Here is a 20,239-nt window from a genome sequence, read left to right on the forward strand (position 1 = left end):
CTGGCAGCGCCTGCTTAGCAGCTGTTAAGCTGCATCAAGGCTCTGCTCTGCCGCTGTTACTGTGAGCTCCTGCTCTGCTTTCGCTTTGCTTTGGATATTTCGCTCTGGCTTTTCGCCGCCTGCAACTGCATGTGCAAATAAAAAAAATAAAGCTCTCTCTGCCGCCCCCCTTCACCAATATTTGCAGTTGAGCGCGTCGGCATTTTGGCGCAGCTGTTAATCCCAATTAACCGCAATTAATATTATACAATTTTAATGTAAGCCCTACAGCTCACATGCTCTCGCTCTCACTCACACACAGACGGACGCTCTCTGGCTCTCTTTTGCTTCACACGACCCACATTTAACGGAGGCAAAGTCAAAACCTTTTCGCTATGCGTGAGAGACACTCAACACAAGAACTGTTTGGTGCTGGATGCCGCCCCGATAGCGCCTGCTGCTGCTGCTGTTGCGCCCCTCTTCCTTCTGACGCCGTAATTGTTTTTAATTAACGCAAACGCTTTGCCTTTGCCTTTGCCTTTGGCTTGCCACATTCCAATTTTCCAATGTGCGACCCGCTGCCCGCTGTGCTCCCCCTATAGCCAGATCTTCGGCGCAACTTTCGTCATCGTTTGACTTTTTGTATTGAATTTGAAATGATTTTGAAAGCTACAGGCAAAGTGGGGTGCGGTCTGATCATAAATACACACACACACACACACACACACAGAGGCGCACTTACACATATGTAAGCATTTATGAGAGCGGCAACTTCTTGAGCGTTGAGTGATGCACGCGGCGCTTCATAAAAACTGTCAATGATTCACATTGTTCTTATTGTTGTTGTTGCTGTTATTGCTCAGCCATTGCTAGCTGTGACCCGCAGTCATCATAGGGTTAAACAAAAACACACACACACACACACACAGTGCTCCACACAGTTGGAAAGCGCGCTTCCAGTGCTGAATGCCAGCGATTGTCCATCATCATTCGGGGGCCAAACCTTTTCTTTTCTTTGCCTTTATTTTCTCTTCTTCTTTAGCTACGTTTCTTTGCCAGTGTCAGATCTGCCGCTCGGACGCGTCTCTTTGTAATTATGCAAGATCATTGCCAGACGACGTTGACCTTTAGCAACGACCGCCTGCAGCCCGCCGACCGCCGCCCGCCGCCCGCCGACTGCCGCCTCTGCCTTATTATGTGCCCAAACGTTTTCCGGCCAAAAAAAACCTTTCTTCTCAGCTCGTTCGTCCGGCTTGACTCAAACAACAACAACAACGACAACAGGCGCATAAATCTTAATGCTAATTTTAAAAGGGGCAGTGAAAGGATAAATATATTTAAAAAAATAAAAGCAATAAAAGTTTAATTCAAATAAAAAGTAACCAAATGCAAACAACATTTGAACTTTGCTAAGGGAAATTTGAAGGGATCTTTTATACCCTGAACCCATTAAAAATGGGTATAAGGGTATATTGTATTTGTGCGAAAGCCAAAAGTATGTAACAGGCAGAAGTAAGCAACTTGGTCGAAATTCAAGTCCAAATCTTACCCCAAGATTCGTATATAGACATGGGTCAATAATGACCACCCCCATAACTCGGTCAAATCTCATCCGATTCTCACGAAGTTTGGATTTTTCTTCATGGTTTTCCCTCTAGATTAATCTGGCATTCAAATCTGAACACCGATTTTTTAGTCGAAATTCATGTCCAAATCTTACCCCAAGATTCGTATATAGACATGGGTCAATAATGACCACCCCCATAACTCGGTCAAATCTCATCCGATTCTCACGAAGTTTGGATTTTTCTTCATGGTTTTCCCTCTAGATTAATCTGGCATTCAAATCTGAACACCGATTTTTTAGTCGAAATGCATGTCCAAATCTTACCCCAAGATTCGTATATAGACATGGGTCAAAAATGACCACCCCCATAACTCGGTCAAATCTCATCCGATTCTCACGAAGTTTGGCTTTTTCTTCATGGTTTTCCCTCTAGATTAATCTGGCATTCAAATCTCGACACCGATTTTTTGGTCGAAATTCATGTCCAAATCTTACCCCAAGATTCGTATATAGACATGGGTCAAAAATTACCACCCCCATAACTCGGTCAAATCTCATCCGATTCTCACGAAGTTTGGATTTTTCTTCATGGTTTTCCCTCTAGATTAATCTGGCATTCAAATATGAACAGCGATTTTTTAGTCGAAATTCATGTCCAAATCTTACCCCAAGATTCGTATATAGACATGGGTCAAAAATTACCACCCCCATAACTCGGTCAAATCTCATCCGATTCTCACGAAGTTTGGAGTTTTCTTCATGGTTTTCCCTCTAGATTAATGTGGCATTCAAATCTCGACACCGATTTTTTGGTCGAAATTCAAGTCCAAATCTTACCCCAAGATTCGTATATAGACATGGGTCAAAAATGACCACCCCCATAGCTCGGTCAAATCTCATCCGATTTTCACGAAGTTTGGCTTTTTCTTCATGGTTTTCCCTCAAGATTAATGTGGCATTCAAATCTCGACACCGATTTTTTGGTCGAAATTCAAGTACAAATCTTACCCCAGGACTCGTATATAGACATGGGTCAAAAATGACCACCCCCATAACTCGGTCAAATCTCATCCGATTTTCACGAAGTTTGGCTTTTTCTTCATGGTTTTCCCTCAAGATTAATGTGGCATTCAAATCTCGACACCGATTTTTTGGTCGAAATTCAAGTACAAATCTTACCCCAGGACTCGTATATAGACATGGGTCAAAAATTACAACCCCCATAACTCGGTCAAATCTCATCCGATTTTCACGAAGTTTGGCTTTTTCTTCATGGTTTTCCCTCTAGATTAATGTGGCATTCAAATCTCGACACCGATTTTTTGGTCGAAATTCAAGTCCAAATCTTACCCCAAGATTCGTATATAGACATGGGTCAAAAATGACCACCCCCATAACTCGGTCAAATCTCATCCGATTTTCACGAAGTTTGGCTTTTTCTTCATGGTTTTCCCTCTAGATTAATGTGGCATTCAAATCACGACACCGATTTTTTGGTAGAAATTCAAGTCCAAATCTTACCCCAAGATTCGTATATAGACTTAGGTCAAAAATTACCACCCCCATAACTCGGTCAAATCTCATCCGATTCTCACGAAGTTTGGATTTTTCTTCATGGTTTTCCCTCTAGATTAATGTGGCATTCAAATATGAACAGCGATTTTTTAGTCGAAATTCATGTCCAAATCTTACCCCAAGATTCGTATATAGACTTAGGTCAAAAATGACCACCCCCATAACTCGGTCAAATCTCATCCGATTTTCACGAAGTTTGGCTTTTTCTTCATGGTTTTCCCTCTAGATTAATGTGGCATTCAAATCACGACACCGATTTTTTGGTAGAAATTCAAGTCCAAATCTTACCCCAAGATTCGTATATAGACTTAGGTCAAAAATTACCACCCCCATAACTCGGTCAAATCTCATCCGATTCTCACGAAGTTTGGATTTTTCTTCATGGTTTTCCGTCTAGATTAATGTGGCATTCAAATCTCGACACCGATTTTTTGGTCGAAATTCAAGTACAAATCTTACCCCAAGATTCGTATATAGACTTAGGTCAAAAATTACCACCCCCATAACTCGGTCAAATCTCATCCGATTCTCACGAAGTTTGGATTTTTCTTCATGGTTTTCCCTCTAGATTAATGTGGCATTCAAATATGAACAGCGATTTTTTAGTCGAAATTCATGTCCAAATCTTACCCCAAGATTCGTATATAGACATGGGTCAAAAATGACCACCCCCATAACTCGGTCAAATCTCATCCGATTTTCACGAAGTTTGGCTTTTTCTTCATGGTTTTCCCTCTAGATTAATGTGGCATTCAAATCACGACACCGATTTTTTGGTAGAAATTCAAGTCCAAATCTTACCCCAAAGATTCGTATATAGACATAGGTCAAAAATTACCACCCCCATAACTCGGTCGAATCTCATCCGATTCTCACGAAGTTTGGCTTTTTCTTCATGGTTTTCCGTCTAGATTAATGTGGCATTCAAATCTCGACACCGATTTTTTGGTCGAAATTCAAGTACAAATCTTACCCCAGGATTCGTATATAGACATGGGTCAAAAATTACAACCCCCATAACTCGGTCAAATCTCATCCGATTTTCACGAAGTTTGGATTTTTCTTCATAGTTTTACCTCTAGATTAATCTGGCATTCAAATATGAACAGCGATTTTTTAGTCGAAATTCATGTCCAAATCTTACCCCAAGATTCGTATATAGACATGGGTCAAAAATGACCACCCCCATAACTCGGTCAAATCTCATCCGATTCTCACGAAGTTTGGCTTTTTCTTCATGGTTTTCCCTCTAGATTAATCTGGCATTCAAATCTCGACACCGATTTTTTGGTCGAAATTCAAGTCCAAATCTTACCCCAAGATTCGTATATGGGTCAAAAATGACCACCCCCATAACTCGGTCAAATCTCATCCGATTCTCACGAAGTTTGGCTTTTTCTTCATGGGTTTCCCTTTAGATTAATGTGGCATTCAAATCTCGACACCGATTTTTTAGTCGAAATTCATGTCCAAATCTTACCCCAAGATTCGTATATAGACATGGGTCAAAAATTACCACCCCCATAACTCGGTCAAATCTCATCCGATTCTCACGAAGTTTGGATTTTTCTTCATGGTTTTCCCTCTAGATTAATCTGGCATTCAAATCTCGACACCGATTTTTTGGTCGAAATTCAAGTCCAAATCTTACCCCAAGATTCGTATATAGACATGGGTCAAAAATTACCACCCCCATAACTCGGTCAAATCTCATCCGATTCTCACGAAGTTTGGCTTTTTCTTCATGGTTTTCCCTCTAGATTAATGTGGCATTCAAATCTCGACACCGATTTTTTGGTCGAAATTCAAGTCCAAATCTTACCCCAAGATTCGTATATAGACATGGGTCAAAAATTACCACCCCCATAACTCGGTCAAATCTCATCCGATTCTCACGAAGTTTGGCTTTTTCTTCATGGTTTTCCCTCTAGATTAATCTGGCATTCAAATCTCGACACCGATTTTTTGGTCGAAATTCATGTCCAAATCTTACCCCAAGATTCGTATATAGACATGGGTCAAAAATTACCACCCCCATAACTCGGTCAAATCTCATCCGATTCTCACGAAGTTTGGATTTTTCTTCATGGTTTTCCCTTTAGATTAATGTGGCATTCAAATCTCGACACCGATTTTTTAGTCGAAATTCATGTCCAAATCTTACCCCAAGATTCGTATATAGACATGGGTCAAAAATTACCACCCCCATAACTCGGTCAAATCTCATCCGATTCTCACGAAGTTTGGATTTTTCTTCATGGTTTTCCCTCTAGATTAATGTGGCATTCAAATCTCGACACCGATTGTTTAGTCGAAATTCATGTCCAAATCTTACCCCAAGATTCGTATATAGACATGGGTCAAAAATTACCACCCCCATAACTCGGTCAAATCTCATCCGATTCTCACGAAGTTAGGATTTTTCTTCATGGTTTTCCCTCTAGATTAATGTGGCATTCAAATATGAACAGCGATTGTTTAGTCGAAATTCATGTCCAAATCTTACCCCAAGATTCGTATATAGACATGGGTCAAAAATGACCACCCCCATAACTCGGTCAAATCTCATCCGATTTTCACGAAGTTTGACTTTTTCTTCATGGTTTTCCCTCTAGATTAATGTGGCATTCAAATCTCGACACCGATTTTTTGGTCGAAATTCATGTCCAAATCTTACCCCAAGATTCGTATATAGACATGGGTCAAAAATTACCACCCCCATAACTCGGTCAAATCTCATCCGATTCTCACGAAGTTTGGATTTTTCTTCATGGTTTTCCCTTTAGATTAATGTGGCATTCAAATCTCGACACCGATTTTTTAGTCGAAATTCATGTCCAAATCTTACCCCAAGATTCGTATATAGACATGGGTCAAAAATTACCACCCCCATAACTCGGTCAAATCTCATCCGATTCTCACGAAGTTTGGATTTTTCTTCATAGTTTTCCCTCTAGATTAATCTGGCATTCAAATATGAACAGCGATTTTTTAGTCGATATTCATGTCCAAATCTTACCCCAAGATTCGTATATAGACATGGGTCAAAAATGACCACCCCCATAACTCGGTCAAACCTCATCCGATTCTCACGAAGTTTGGATTTTTCTTCATGGTTTTCCCTCTAGATTAATCTGGCATTCAAATCTCGACACCGATTTTTTGGTCGAAATTCAAGTCCAAATCTTACCCCAAGATTCGTATATAGACATGGGTCAAAAATGACCACCCCCATAACTCGGTCAAATCTCATCCGATTCTCACGAAGTTTGGCTTTTTCTTCATGGTTTTCCCTCTAGATTAATCTGGCATTCAAATCTCGACACCGATTTTTTGGTCGAAATTCATGTCCAAATCTTACCCCAAGATTCGTATATAGACATGGGTCAAAAATGACCACCCCCATAACTCGGTCAAATCTCATCCGATTCTCACGAAGTTTGGATTTTTCTTCATGGTTTTCCCTTTAGATTAATGTGGCATTCAAATCTCGACACCGATTTTTTAGTCGAAATTCATGTCCAAATCTTACCCCAAGATTCGTATATAGACATGGGTCAAAAATTACCACCCCCATAACTCGGTCAAATCTCATCCGATTCTCACGAAGTTTGGATTTTTCTTCATGGTTTTCCCTCTAGATTAATGTGGCATTCAAATCTCGACACCGATTTTTTAGTCGAAATTCATGTCCAAATCTTACCCCAAGATTCGTATATAGACATGGGTCAAAAATTACCACCCCCATAACTCGGTCAAATCTCATCCGATTCTCACGAAGTTAGGATTTTTCTTCATGGTTTTCCCTCTAGATTAATGTGGCATTCAAATATGAACAGCGATTGTTTAGTCGAAATTCATGTCCAAATCTTACCCCAAGATTCGTATATAGACATGGGTCAAAAATGACCACCCCCATAACTCGGTCAAATCTCATCCGATTCTCACGAAGTTTGGATTTTTCTTCATGGTTTTCCCTCTAGATTAATCTGGCATTCAAATCTCGACACCGATTTTTTGGTCGAAATTCAAGTCCAAATCTTACCCCAAGATTCGTATATAGACATGGGTCAAAAATGACCACCCCCATAACTCGGTCAAATCTCATCCGATTCTCACGAAGTTTGGCTTTTTCTTCATGGTTTTCCCTCTAGATTAATCTGGCATTCAAATCTCGACACCGATTTTTTGGTCGAAATTCATGTCCAAATCTTACCCCAAGATTCGTATATAGACATGGGTCAAAAATTACCACCCCCATAACTCGGTCAAATCTCATCCGATTCTCACGAAGTTTGGATTTTTCTTCATGGTTTTCCCTTTAGATTAATGTGGCATTCAAATCTCGACACCGATTTTTTAGTCTAAATTCATGTCCAAATCTTACCCCAAGATTCGTATATAGACATGGGTCAAAAATTACCACCCCCATAACTCGGTCAAATCTCATCCGATTCTCACGAAGTTTGGATTTTTCTTCATGGTTTTCCCTCTAGATTAATGTGGCATTCAAATCTCGACACCGATTTTTTAGTCGAAATTCATGTCCAAATCTTACCCCAAGATTCGTATATAGACATGGGTCAAAAATTACCACCCCCATAACTCGGTCAAATCTCATCCGATTCTCACGAAGTTTGGATTTTTCTTCATGGTTTTCCCTCTAGATTAATGTGGCATTCAAATCTCGACACCGATTTTTTGGTCGAAATTCAAGTCCAAATCTTACCCCAAGATTCGTATATAGACATGGGTCAAAAATTACCACCCCCATAACTCGGTCAAATCTCATCCGATTCTCACGAAGTTTGGATTTTTCTTCATGGGTTTCCCTCTAGATTAATGTGGCATTCAAATCTCGACACCGATTTTTTGGTCGAAATTCAAGTCCAAATCTTACCCCAAGATTCGTATATAGACATGGGTCAAAAATGACCACCCCCATAACTCGGTCAAATCTCATCCGATTCTCACGAAGTTTGGATTTTTCTTCATGGTTTTCCCTCTAGATTAATGTGGCATTCAAATCTCGACACCGATTTTTTGGTCGAAATTCAAGTCCAAATCTTACCCCAAGATTCGTATATAGACATGGGTCAAAAATTACCACCCCCATAACTCGGTCAAATCTCATCCGATTCTCACGAAGTTTGGATTTTTCTTCATGGTTTTCCCTCTAGATTAATCTGGCATTCAAATCTCGACACCGATTTTTTGGTCGAAATTCAAGTCCAAATCTTACCCCAAGATTCGTATATAGACATGGGTCAAAAATTACCACCCCCATAACTCGGTCAAATCTCATCCGATTCTCACGAAGTTTGGATTTTTCTTCATGGTTTTCCCTTTAGATTAATGTGGCATTCAAATCTCGACACCGATTTTTTGGTCGAAATTCAAGTCCAAATCTTACCCCAAGATTCGTATATAGACATGGGTCAAAAATTGCCACCCCCATAACTCGGTCAAATCTCATCCGATTCTCACGAAGTTTGGATTTTTCTTCATGGTTTTCCCTCTAGATTAATCTGGCATTCAAATATCGACACCGATTTTTTGGTCGAAATTCAAGTCCAAATCTTACCCCAAGATTCGTATATAGACATGGGTCAAAAATGACCACCCCCATAACTCGGTCAAATCTCATCCGATTCTCACGAAGTTTGGATTTTTCTTCATGGTTTTCCCTCTAGATTAATCTGGCATTCAAATCTCGACACCGATTTTTTGGTCGAAATTCAAGTTCAAATCTTACCCCAAGATTCGTATATAGACATGGGTCAAATATGACCACCCCCATAACTCGGTCAAATCTCATCCGATTCTCACGAAGTTTGGCTTTTTCTTCATGGTTTTCCCTCTAGATTAATCTGGCATTCAAATCTCGACACCGATTTTTTGGTCGAAATTCATGTCCAAATCTTACCCCAAGATTCGTATATAGACATGGGTCAAAAATGACCACCCCCATAACTCGGTCAAATCTCATCCGATTTTCACGAAGTTTGGCTTTTTCTTCATGGTTTTCCCTCTAGATTAATGTGGCATTCAAATCTCGACACCGATTTTCTGGTCGAAATTCAAGTCCAAATCTTACCCCAAGATTCGTATATAGACATGGGTCAAAAATTACCACCCCCATAACTCGGTCAAATCTCATCCGATTTTCACGAAGTTTGGATTTTTCTTCATGGTTTTCCCTCTAGATTAATGTGGCATTCAAATATGAACAGCGATTTTTTAGTCGAAATTCATGTCCAAATCTTACGCCAAGATTCGTATGTAGACATGGGTCAAAAATGAGCACCCCCATATCTCGTCCAAATCTCATCCGATTTTCACGAAGTTTGGCTTTTTATACCCTGAACCCATTAAAAATGGGTATAAGGGTATATTGTATTTGTGCGAAAGCCAAATGTATGTAAGAGGCAGAAGGAAGCAACTCCGACCCCATAAAGTATATATATTCTTGATCAGCATAAATAGTTGAGTCGATCTAGCCATGTCCGTCTGTCTGCCCGTCCGTCCGTCCGTCCGTCCGCATGTATGAACGCAAGGATCTCAGAACCTATAAGAGCTAGAAATTTTAGATGTAGATGCTCCTAGTTCCCGCGCAGATCGAATTTGTTTCCGATAATCAATAACTTACTCCGTTTCCGTTATATAGTCCTAAAATAGTGCAGTTTTTGTCAATAAATGAAAAGAATAATTTCCAGAAGATTTGATCTAGATTTCGACTCGGCAACAATTAAAGCGTATAAATATTGATAATATTGAAAAAAGATCGGCTGAGTTTTGCGCAAAGTGAAGCATTAAATTAAAGAATATTCAAATTGAGCATAAATCTTAAATGAAATATGCATGAACGTCTGGACGGGATTTGTAATAGGGTATCGAGAAATTAATGGGTATCAGTAGTTGGCTTAATGGTAATTCGATGCGTTTGGGCAGGCTCAGCTTACAATGACATATGGGCCGCCCACGCAAATGCCGCATGACCATGATCATGATCATGATGATGATGATAATGTGGATGATGATGGTGTTGGGGATGATACTGCAAAGGCCTGCAGCCCTTCACTAATTACAATGTGTTTATCTCAGCGCCTGATCGTCAGGCCGCAATGTGGCGACAGACGTTTTAATGTTTAACCAGAGGAGTGCGAGGGTAAGTGTGTGAAGGGTGTGGGGAGGCAACTCGTTGAGATTGTGAGGCGACAGCTGCACGCTGCTGGCGCATTTATTATTATTTGGCCAACTCATAAACCAAACAAACTGCAGAGCCCAGAGAAGCAGAAGAAACTGTAGCCGACGCATGCGTCATGGGGGCAGCCAGCAAATGTTGTTGGTGGTGGGGAAGGGGGGGGCACGTTGATTGGGCCAACGTTTAACCTCGCTCGGCTACAGCTGCAGCCGCAATCAATTGAGCACGAGGGCTGCCGCTGATTGGCGCACAGCCCGACGGCCAATGGCCAATGGCTGTCAAACTGTGCTCGCGCTCAATGCAAATGAGGCAGCCAAATGTGCGCAAATGTTACGAGAAATCCAACAACAACAACAACAACAACAACAAAAAACAAACAACAATAAAGACAAGCAAACAATAAGCAACATTTTACAAACATTTTAAACAGAATCACAGCAGCTGACCTCCTACCCCCTCCTAACCCTGGCCATGTCCATATGCTATTCATACATTTCTGTCAGTTTTCATATCGCATTTTCTCACAAAAAAAAAAAAAAACAAATTGAAATGAAAATCCAAAAAAAAAATGAAAAGAAAAACTTGCACTCGCATATGGCACCGCTTAAGTGCGGAGCGATGGGAAACATTTTGCTGCTGCTTCTTCTTCTTCTTCACAGGAAATTGATTATTATTTATGATTACAACAGCAGGGGGGGGGGGGGGGATGAAGGGGGGAGTGCGCTTTACGTGAGAAAACCAAATCTGCGCCAACAACAACAACAACAATAGCAAGATTCTCTCTGACCCTGAACCCTAGAGATAATGCAACATGCGCTTGACATGGAAAAAAAACCCTTGAAGAGTAGCGGGAGAGGGAGAGGGGGGTGGGGGAAGAGGAAGACGCCGTCTGGCAGCTACAAAGAACCGTTCTTAAGTGGGCGTGCGCCCTCTTCAATAATTAGATACACTTTTCTTCTTATTCTTCTGTTTTCCTTCTTGTTTTTTGTTTCAAAAGTCTCAAGTGTTTTTTCCCATCTTTTGCTCAATCATATTTTTATTTTTCATGTCCATATCAATTTTTGTTCCAGCTAAACGTTTGAGGACTTGCATATGGGAAATTTGCTCTCCCTCTCTCTCTCTCTCTGTGTCTTTTTTGAGTGCATCCGCCAGCAGATATCCTTATGAAATTTGATACTTTTGTATTGTTTTAGGCAGCCTCGAACCTGGGCCTGTGACGTGGGCGTCCACGTCCACGTCCCTTACCTGCCACCTCAAGAGTCAGCCGTCGAGTCACATGTCTGGATTTTGCTGTTGTTGTTGTTGTTCCCTTTGTAAGTACCGTTTTGCTCCTTTGAGCGGCGGCTAGCCATGTCGCATGATTCGATTCTGGCTGCACAGCCACTTAGCATGTTCCTAAGTCCTGGCCATGTCGAGCACTTTTTCACTGGAAGTGCATCGGTCAGCACTTAACGGCACTTGCTCGACTATTTTTATTCGTGTCTGTCATACCCTGTACGGCGAGTGCATGGGGACTACTCACTCGGCATAGGAATTCATGTATGCCATTTCAGGCGTAAGCTGATAATTCCTTCTTTAACTTTGTTATTTTCATATCAAATTTGACATTTCGCTTAAGTCTTTGCCTTGATTTCTGGCATGTAAGTAAGTACACGATTATATACCCTATTCAAGCCCTGGAATTTGCATAACAATCGGACTGTGAGCACCGAAGTATAAGCACAGGGTATTTTACAGTCGTGCAGTTAAATCGTCAAGTGCACCTGGTCTTGTTTTTCCTTGGGTCTTAAGTGAAATGCATGCGTCAGCTAAGAGCTCCTGAGTCTACAATTTCAATTTTCAGCGATTTCTTGGTAAAACGCATTATCAAATTCGTATTTTGTATTTTTGTGAAATGCATGTGTAATTGTGTGTATACCCCCTGTCTGTGTCTGTTATCAATGCGCCTGATAAGAAACTCGTTGAGACTCTAGTTCTTTTTAAATGGATATGCTATTGGTATATATAGCTGGCTGATTCATGCATAGCCTTTGTCTGCGATATCACGTCAACTTTCCATTTAGTTCTAGTGCTCGACGCACTTTGACTTTTGGGATCGGGCTGCTATATGCATTTAATCAGTTTTGAGCACGTTTTAAAGGGTTTACTAATCAAAAGTTGGACTTTTATAGCTTTTTGCAGTGTAGATTATCATATTGCATGAAATAAATTAAACACACAATTGGATTCGACCTTTGATTTCTGAGATTAAGTCATAAATTAGTTAGGCTTGGACCTTATCATTATTGATGGGAGTTCTTAGGCGAATTATTCGAAGGGAATCTTTCCAGTTATCTTTTCGAGTTCCTAATGATTGTTGGGCAATTTCTTTTTCTTAATCCAAATCATTTCTAGGAAGTTCCATAGATCAGTTCTATCTTCTCGAGAGTATCTCCTAATAAGTATTGGGCAATATCTATCTACCTTTACGAGAAGCAATACCTTTCCGTAATCCAATCAATGTCTAGGCAGTGACAAGGTAGAAACTACGTTTAAAAACTGTTTGACTAACATTTAGACATTACATATAAAGTGAACATGCAGCTGCTATGGGCCAAGTTCGAATCAGTTCGAATCCTAACTATCTATTTGTTACCAAAAACAAATTTGACAGAGGCTCTGTTCCAAAGTACAAATGACTTTGGCCCCAAGCCTAGCCAAGTTTTGGGTCGTGTTCAAATCTAGCCCGCATTTTATATATGAAAATATGCACGACTTGCAAAACTTTCAAGTACAACGGGCTGTTAAGAATTAAATACTGAATTGTTTACTTAAAATTTCGAAGGATTTTAACACCAAAGTTAAGAGCAACCCATAACTGACAAGTTTTTTTTACTAAAAAAAGTACTAGACGTATAAAGACTGAGAAGTTACTAGAAAAGTTAACAGGAAATCAAGTGAGCATGGAGAGCCTAAAGCTGCAAGCTAGATCAACACTAAGAAAGGTCTAAGTTAAGTGCTAAACATATAAAAAATGACTAAAAATAATATAAACATGAAGGATATATGACATATAAGTACAACTAAATAACTCACTCGAACTAGTCAACCCTGTACACTTGACTTGTAATTTATGTAAATATGTTAATGTTAATTTTATGTTAATGTTAATGTAATGTTAATGCACGCCTATTAGATGATCCCAAGCAATCAGGATTGTAGCCAAAGATACAATTTATAAAAAAAAATTGTACGAAAAAAAACTGCGCCTTGTTTTTGCCATATCACAACTGCAAAAGAGCCAAAAACTGAGCGTAACTTATAATTTATAAGCTGGTTTCCTTGTTGCCGTTTCTTATAGGTCTTAAGTATGTGCAACGCGTATGTGTGTGTGTGTGTGCAAAACACCTGCAAGTTGTGGCAGCAACAACTACAACAACAGCAGCTACAGCAACAACAAGCGTCCAAGTACTTCTACTTTTTTGCATGAAATAAAATCTCACGGTTCAGATGCGTATAAAGTTGGCAAAGACAAAGAGCGAGACGAGACGAGGCGAGGTGAGACAAGGCGAGGCGAGCAGTTGTTCGAGCAGGGGGGGCAGGTGGTAGGAAGTCTGAACAACAACAGAAAAAAGATACGATACCAAGTGGCGCAGGCGCAGAAGGCAGCCAAAGAGCGAGAAAGGGATGGCAACAGAGTGCGAGCGAGAGGGGCAGCTGCGACGATGCATGTGGGTTTGTTTTTGCAAGAAAGACATTAAAAATATGTAAGAGGCTCGCATCGAGCATACGCGACCAGCAGATACCCTGTACTTCTGCTTTAACTGAGCAACATATTATGACACCATATTACTTAAAGAATTTTTATGGTTATTAAACTTCAGGACTTGGAGATGGTATTTGGCATAAATTTTAAGAATATTTATTGATTTATTCAAGAGGAATTATCGATTATCGATAAAATAAAATGTATCAAGAACTTCTTCTATATATATAAAGTCCCCCAATCGTCTGTTTATGCTGACCAAGAGATGCCTTCCTTTGTCCATTACATTGGAACAATTGCAATATACCCTTTGAATACCCTTTACAGGGTATAAACAGCACAAGTAGGTAAAGAGCCAGAGCCGGAGTCAGAGCCAAAACAGGTTATGTGGCTCATTTTTTGCACAATTGCGGGTGGACAGAGGGGAGGGGGAGGCATTGGAGCTGCCCTTTGCGTAGCCAAAAAAAAAAAGACGAAGAATCATGCAAATGGCATAGAAGCATTTTTGGCACAGCGCTTGCCGTTTGCGCCTTCAAATGTAGTCCTGATCTTAACGAGCCAGCGTCAAAAGAAAATAAGAGCAGAGAGAGGGGGAAAGAGAGCGGAAGAGAGAGAGAGACAAAGATGAAGCAAGCAATCTGTTGCCGTATCTGTACTTCATTCATATTTACCCGAGCTGAGATACAGAACGAACTGACAACAAGGCGGACGGACGGACGGACAGGCGAGAGATGCTTAATGGGCCAACTAGCTGCTACCTGGGGCACAGGTAAATGCTGAGGTAAAAGCAAATCCAAACACACACACACAAATAAACAGGTAGAAAACAGTTCGCTTCTGCTCCTTGTTTGCCTTTGCCATGGGAAATCTGTCGCTGCTGGAAACCTGTTCACAAAAGGGCAACTGAATGAACAGATGTACAATTCATATGGAGATACTTCCTCCTCCAATCCAATGAATTGAATCTCTTTTATCAAAAACTGATGCCTGTTCCACTGTCTGAACTGTCTTTGGGTGCTCAGCGTAATCTCAGTTGGCATTTATTAGCTGTAGCCTGCATTGCGGGCGTTTATGGCGTAAAATACCCTGTAGAAACTCCATTGAACTCGGGTAGTATGAGCATAGGCATTACCGAAATTGATATATATGATGTTATAATAAATTTACTTGGAAAAATGTCTTAAACTTAAACTTTTTAGTGCTAGGCTTGAAATTGCTTAAATACATACTTAATTGGAGCTCTATCTCTCTATGGAACTCGGGAACTATGAGCCCTAGACAAACCAAATTTGGGATTGAAACTCTCTTGAAGCTTCCTCAGCTATATCCCAAAGTTGACTGCAATCGCTTGATAAATACAAGAGTTCCTTGAGGTTATAATTTTATAAAGCCGAGCAACTAGAAGCTCGATAAAAAGCGATATCAAACATATTGTTATTAGGTAAATTAAAAGACTTTTGAATAGATAAAATGATAAGCAGAATATTTGCCAGCAAGTATTTTTAACTGCGTTTAATCTTTGCTTTTTACGTGCTGATTGTTAATTATTTCGTGACTCTGTGAGTGTCTGAGTTGGCACAGTTTTTGCTGATAATGTGAAATCGCTTACCTTTCGTATCTCCGTGGTCAACATAGCCGGCATTGGCCGTTGCCGAGGCGGCTGCCAAGTGGCTGGCGCAGATCAGCAGAAGGCCCGCTCCGATGTACATAATGCCAGATATAGACATGTTGCTGCTGCTCCGGATCGGGGGTGGGGGGTGGCTGGGTACGTATCCAACACGCGTTTGTTTATTTATTTAAATTCATAAATCGCATAAATATGGTAACGTGATGGATTATTCGATGGGCTGCGTTTCGATTGTTTTGCACAATCAAACGATTTGTTTATTTACCAAGTTTTTCTAAACGCGCAACTCCCCGCACAATATTAAGGAGCGAGAGAGAGAGAGAGACAGAAGAGTTGGGTCTATTCAAGCGTATCCAAACTCCATCTCGTAAGCCGAGCTTTGGCCAAAGCTCGCGATGCAAATGTGTCGCGATGCAATCCGAGAAATTTCGGATTGATTATTTTGCAAATTATATATGTTTCAGCAGAAAAGCTGTTTGTGTTGAAACAACAAAAATAAATAAGCGTTGCGACCAATTCACGGAATATTATAATAAGTAATACAATATACAATAGCAATAAAAAGCGGCGATCGCGTCGAACGTCGGCGTTAACGGGGCCGACAGCGAGACGGCTGAAACGAACGGTGAACACGATCCAGAGAGAGAGAGAGAGAGCGGGCGCGCGCGGTTGGAAACTTTTTACTGTTAACAGGAGAAAGAACCGCCTTTAATCGCCGCGGCTCTACTTTGTAATGATAGTTAACTGGGCACGCGAGAAGGCTGCCGCAGAATTATTCGTATTCGTATACTTTATTAGACTTTGTTTAACACACAAAACTCTGTTTTATTATTGTGCGAATATGAATTTTTGTTAACGTACTCCGTGCACCGAAACCGACGTAGCGTCAGCGCCAAACGACCGTCAATAATAAGATTCAGTTGAAGACTGTGTGACCGTCCACGCGCAACTCCAGAAATGCCACAAGTGCCTGATCGATAACAGCGTCTGCGTGAGTGAGTATCGAATTAACATGGCGCAATTGATTTATACATTTGAATTTAAGCAGCAAAAAGAGTCACTTCTCTCAAAGAGCTAGCACGCTAGACGGAATATTATTTAACGAAGTTTAAATGTATAACATTGAGCAACTAATTGCATTAAAAAATAGTCAACTATTGAATTGACAGCATTTAATCATAGCCCGTATGTAAATGCTGCTAGCTGTTCATAACATTTCAGCAACTGTTAACTGCTTGCCACTGTTATGCACGCCGTTCACACTAGTTCGCACTGGTTCCAAACATTGAACAGCTGAGCGAACTAAGAGATTTGACTTTTGCCAAAAAGCGCTAGAAACAAAAAATATAAACAAAAAGACAAGTTTATTAAAATGACAACATTTGATAGCAACGGCTGGAATGTGGACGAGACAGTTACGCTAATTGGCATTATAAAGTCCCTCAAAGAAGTGAACGGACCGGGCAAACTGGACTGGCAGCATGTGGCCAACCAAATGGTCGAAAGCAAGACAACACCCAACGGACGCAGCAGAAGCATTCTGGAATTGCGCGACAGATTCAAGAAATTGCGGAATGATTACTTTACGGCACGCTATCGAAATCGTTCCTGTCAGTACTATAACTATCTGAACGATCTGCTCAGCGACGAGCTGTCGCCGCGCAAGCAGCGTGCCGAAACGGAGGAGGATGAGCCCAAGGAGCAGGATCTGGAGCTGGACACGGGCGAGGACATTAAAGTGGAGCACAAATATGCGCACACCTTGCAGCTGGAGTGTAGGTAATGCTGAAATCCTTCATACCTGTTCTCATAGCCCATTTGTTTTTGTTTCACCAGGCAACGGCGACACCACAAATCCGGGCTCCGCGGTTAAGGTGCCGCTGCGCTGCAAGTGGGCGGAGGGCGAGGTGGAGGCATTTCTGAACATCATCATCAAACACAAGCTGCAGGCGCCGCTGCTGCGCAAACGCAATGCCAAGGTGTTCAAGCTGCTCGCCCGGGAAATGGCCAAGCGTGGATTTGCCAAGCGGCCGGATCAGCTGCGCGTCAAGTACCACCAGCTGCGGCGACAATATGCGAAGGCCAAGAACGGAGGCGAGACGTTCGAGCATTTCGAGGATATGCACGCCCTGCTCAATGGCTCCGTGCAGCATGGCGAGAGCAGCGCCGGTGAGCGCGAGAGCGATTCGAATGACAGCGGCGAGGAGGATGTCGACGCTGCCATCGGCTCGGAGAGCGAATCGGAAGGTTCATTAATCCGTCAGTCTATCAGTCTGCCAAGCTTCTATTTATGCTTTAATCCCTTGCAGGCGCCTTGGTGAGTGCCGCAATTCCCTCGAATGCGCGCGTCAAGTGGGCGGAGGGCGAGGTGGACGTATTCCTGGACATTATCACCAGCATGGGACTACAGTCGGCGCTGTTGCGCAAACGAAATGCCAAGATCTTCAAGCTGCTCTCCAAGGAGATGGCCAAAAGATCGTTTGACAAAGCGCCCGAAAAGCTGCGCATCAAGTTCCAGCATCTCAGACGGCAATACAACAAGGCCAAGAACGGCACCGGCGAAAGTTTCGAGCACTTTGAGGCCATGCACCAGCTGCTGAATCCTGCCAAGAAATCCAGCGCCGACACTGAACCGAATTACAGCAGCGGCTCCGAGAGCGATTACATTTACAGCGACGATGTCGACGCGGAGACATCCCGACCCAATCGTAGGTGCACGGCATTCGCCAAGTAAAGATACTTTTATTGATCGGTCCGTTTTGCAGGCCATCCCGATACCTATTACTGGACGGATCACGAGGTGGATGCCTTTCTGGCCATCATAAAGCAACAGAATCTATTTCGTGCCCTGGACGGCTCGAAGAAGCGCAACTTCAAGACCCTGGCCTACATCTCGAACATCCTGGCCAAGCAATCGTATCAGAGAACGCCGCATCAGTTGCGCAACAAGTTGCGCCTGCTGCTGCGTCGCTATCGTGAGGTCAAAAAGGATGGCATCAAAAATGTGCGCATGCTGCCGCGTCACTTCGAGATGTTCGACGATCTCATGAAGAAGAAGCGCACCACCAAGACCAAGGCAACTGGAAATATGGCAACAGCAAGTACAAATCAAGCTGGCACAAAGCCTGCGGCACTGGAGAGCGACAGCGATGGCAGCAGCTCCGATTCCAGCTGCGATCTGTTGCGTGCCGCAGCCGAAAGCGAGGAGTACGAGGATACATTCGAGTTGCCGCCGGAGCCAACGCCGCTCGAGGTGCTGACCAACATAAGCGAGGGCCAAAAGCAGCTGCTGTCCACGCTGACCGAATCCCACGAGCGTTTCCTGCGCCAGCAGCGGGAAATGCAGACGCAGTTCCTCCACGAAATGTCCAACATAATGCGGCAGGAGCGCGAGGCGACATTCCAAATGCTGAGAGAGTTGATGTCACCCAAGTGACTGAATAGTTCAATTAACTATAATCTCAGAGGTTGAATAAACACATTCGCAAACTTGTTTTAAGCTTCTAAAACTTTTATTTAATTGAATTTGAAGTTATTTGCAAAAAGTTCATTATTTATCTGTGTGGATCTCTTGTGTATTTATTTGTTATTCAGTTTTTTACCTAAGTTGCCTTTGTTTTTTTTTGTTTAATGCAATTCAGTATGAATTTCAATTTAGTTTTTTTTAATAACTATTTAAGTACTCATAATGTGTATGTAATTTTGAGAGAGCTTCGTTTTTGATATGCTACATTGTTTTTTTTTTTTTTTTGCTCTTGGGATTAAGTTAATGTTGTATTTAATTTGTTTCAGTGTCTTTTTAACATTAAGCTTGTAATTATGTTTTATTTATATTTATTTGTGTTTTGTTTACATTTTTTCTCACAACAACTAAGCAAGCTCTTCATAAAAAATACACGTATTTTTTTATTGCATAATGTCTAGAATTGAAATCGATCTCGCGTAATATGTATGTAATGTATTCTTGTTTATCATTTTTTGTATATGTTGTTGTTGTTGTTGTTGTTAATTCAATTGTTTAACTAAAAATCGACAACAAATAGTTAATATAATATATTAAGTATCTATGTGTATTTGCATATGTTACGCTCAGGCACAAAGTGTAAATTACAAATATTTCAATATATTGTTATTTTCTCGTTTTTTTTTTCGTTTTTGTTTTTTTGTGATTTTAATTAAAACAGAAACTAGACAAATTCGAACGGCATTTAATTCATTTGTATATTGTTTAAGAAACATAAGTAGATACATATCTTTGTATAGGTAGCGGTGTCTTCGTTTTATCTCAATTGTTATTTGTTTTTTTTTTTTTTTTGTATATTTTATTTTGTGGTTTTCAATTTAATCTCTTGGAGCGCGGCTCGGCTTAAATCTACATTCAGGCGGCACTTGGCTGCTCTGGTCACACTGTCACAGTTGCTGGCGGCTAAAGCTTTGCTTGAGTTGGCGTCTGAGGCTGCTGCGCGGTTGCAGCGCGGTTGCTGCGCGGCTGCTGCTGCTGTTTTTGTTGATACTGCGTTTAGGTGTGTGTTTGTTTTGGTA

General features: G+C 41.3%; 2 protein-coding genes across 2 annotated transcripts in view; one reads left to right on the forward strand and one right to left on the reverse strand.

Moving 5' to 3' along the window:
• Window positions 1–16,578, reverse strand: part of LOC115760643 (epidermal growth factor receptor) — a 52,203-nt gene extending 35,625 nt beyond the window's left edge. Inside the window, exon 1 of the mRNA XM_030702104.1 lies at window positions 15,680–16,578. Coding sequence (XP_030557964.1) covers window positions 15,680–15,797 — 118 coding nt within the window. The 5' untranslated portion in view covers window positions 15,798–16,578. The remainder of the gene's footprint in view (window positions 1–15,679) is intronic.
• A 455-nt stretch (window positions 16,579–17,033) lies between these two features.
• On the forward strand, window positions 17,034–20,216 carry LOC115760739. Its single transcript, XM_030702216.1, has 4 exons — window positions 17,034–17,472; window positions 17,534–17,944; window positions 18,007–18,405; window positions 18,463–20,216. Exons 1-4 carry the CDS (start codon window positions 17,070–17,072, stop codon window positions 19,131–19,133), a joined length of 1,884 nt encoding a protein of 627 aa, XP_030558076.1. The 5' UTR covers window positions 17,034–17,069; the 3' UTR covers window positions 19,134–20,216.
• The last annotated feature ends 23 nt before the right edge of the window (window positions 20,217–20,239 follow it).

This window comes from Drosophila novamexicana, unplaced genomic scaffold (assembly GCF_003285875.2).
Source record: "Drosophila novamexicana strain 15010-1031.04,08,12 unplaced genomic scaffold, DnovRS2.1 tig00000462-arrow-pilon, whole genome shotgun sequence".
Lineage (NCBI taxonomy): Eukaryota > Metazoa > Arthropoda > Insecta > Diptera > Drosophilidae > Drosophila > Drosophila novamexicana.

Bases quoted from the DNA above. Each gene is read 5' to 3' on its own strand.
- LOC115760739 (XM_030702216.1), top strand. From the start codon at position 17,070: ATGACAACATTTGATAGCAACGGCTGGAATGTGGACGAGACAGTTACG. The intron at 17,473-17,533 runs GTAGGTAATGCT...TTGTTTCACCAG, and splicing joins GCACACCTTGCAGCTGGAGT to GCAACGGCGACACCACAAAT. The intron at 18,406-18,462 runs GTAGGTGCACGG...TCCGTTTTGCAG, and splicing joins GGAGACATCCCGACCCAATC to GCCATCCCGATACCTATTAC.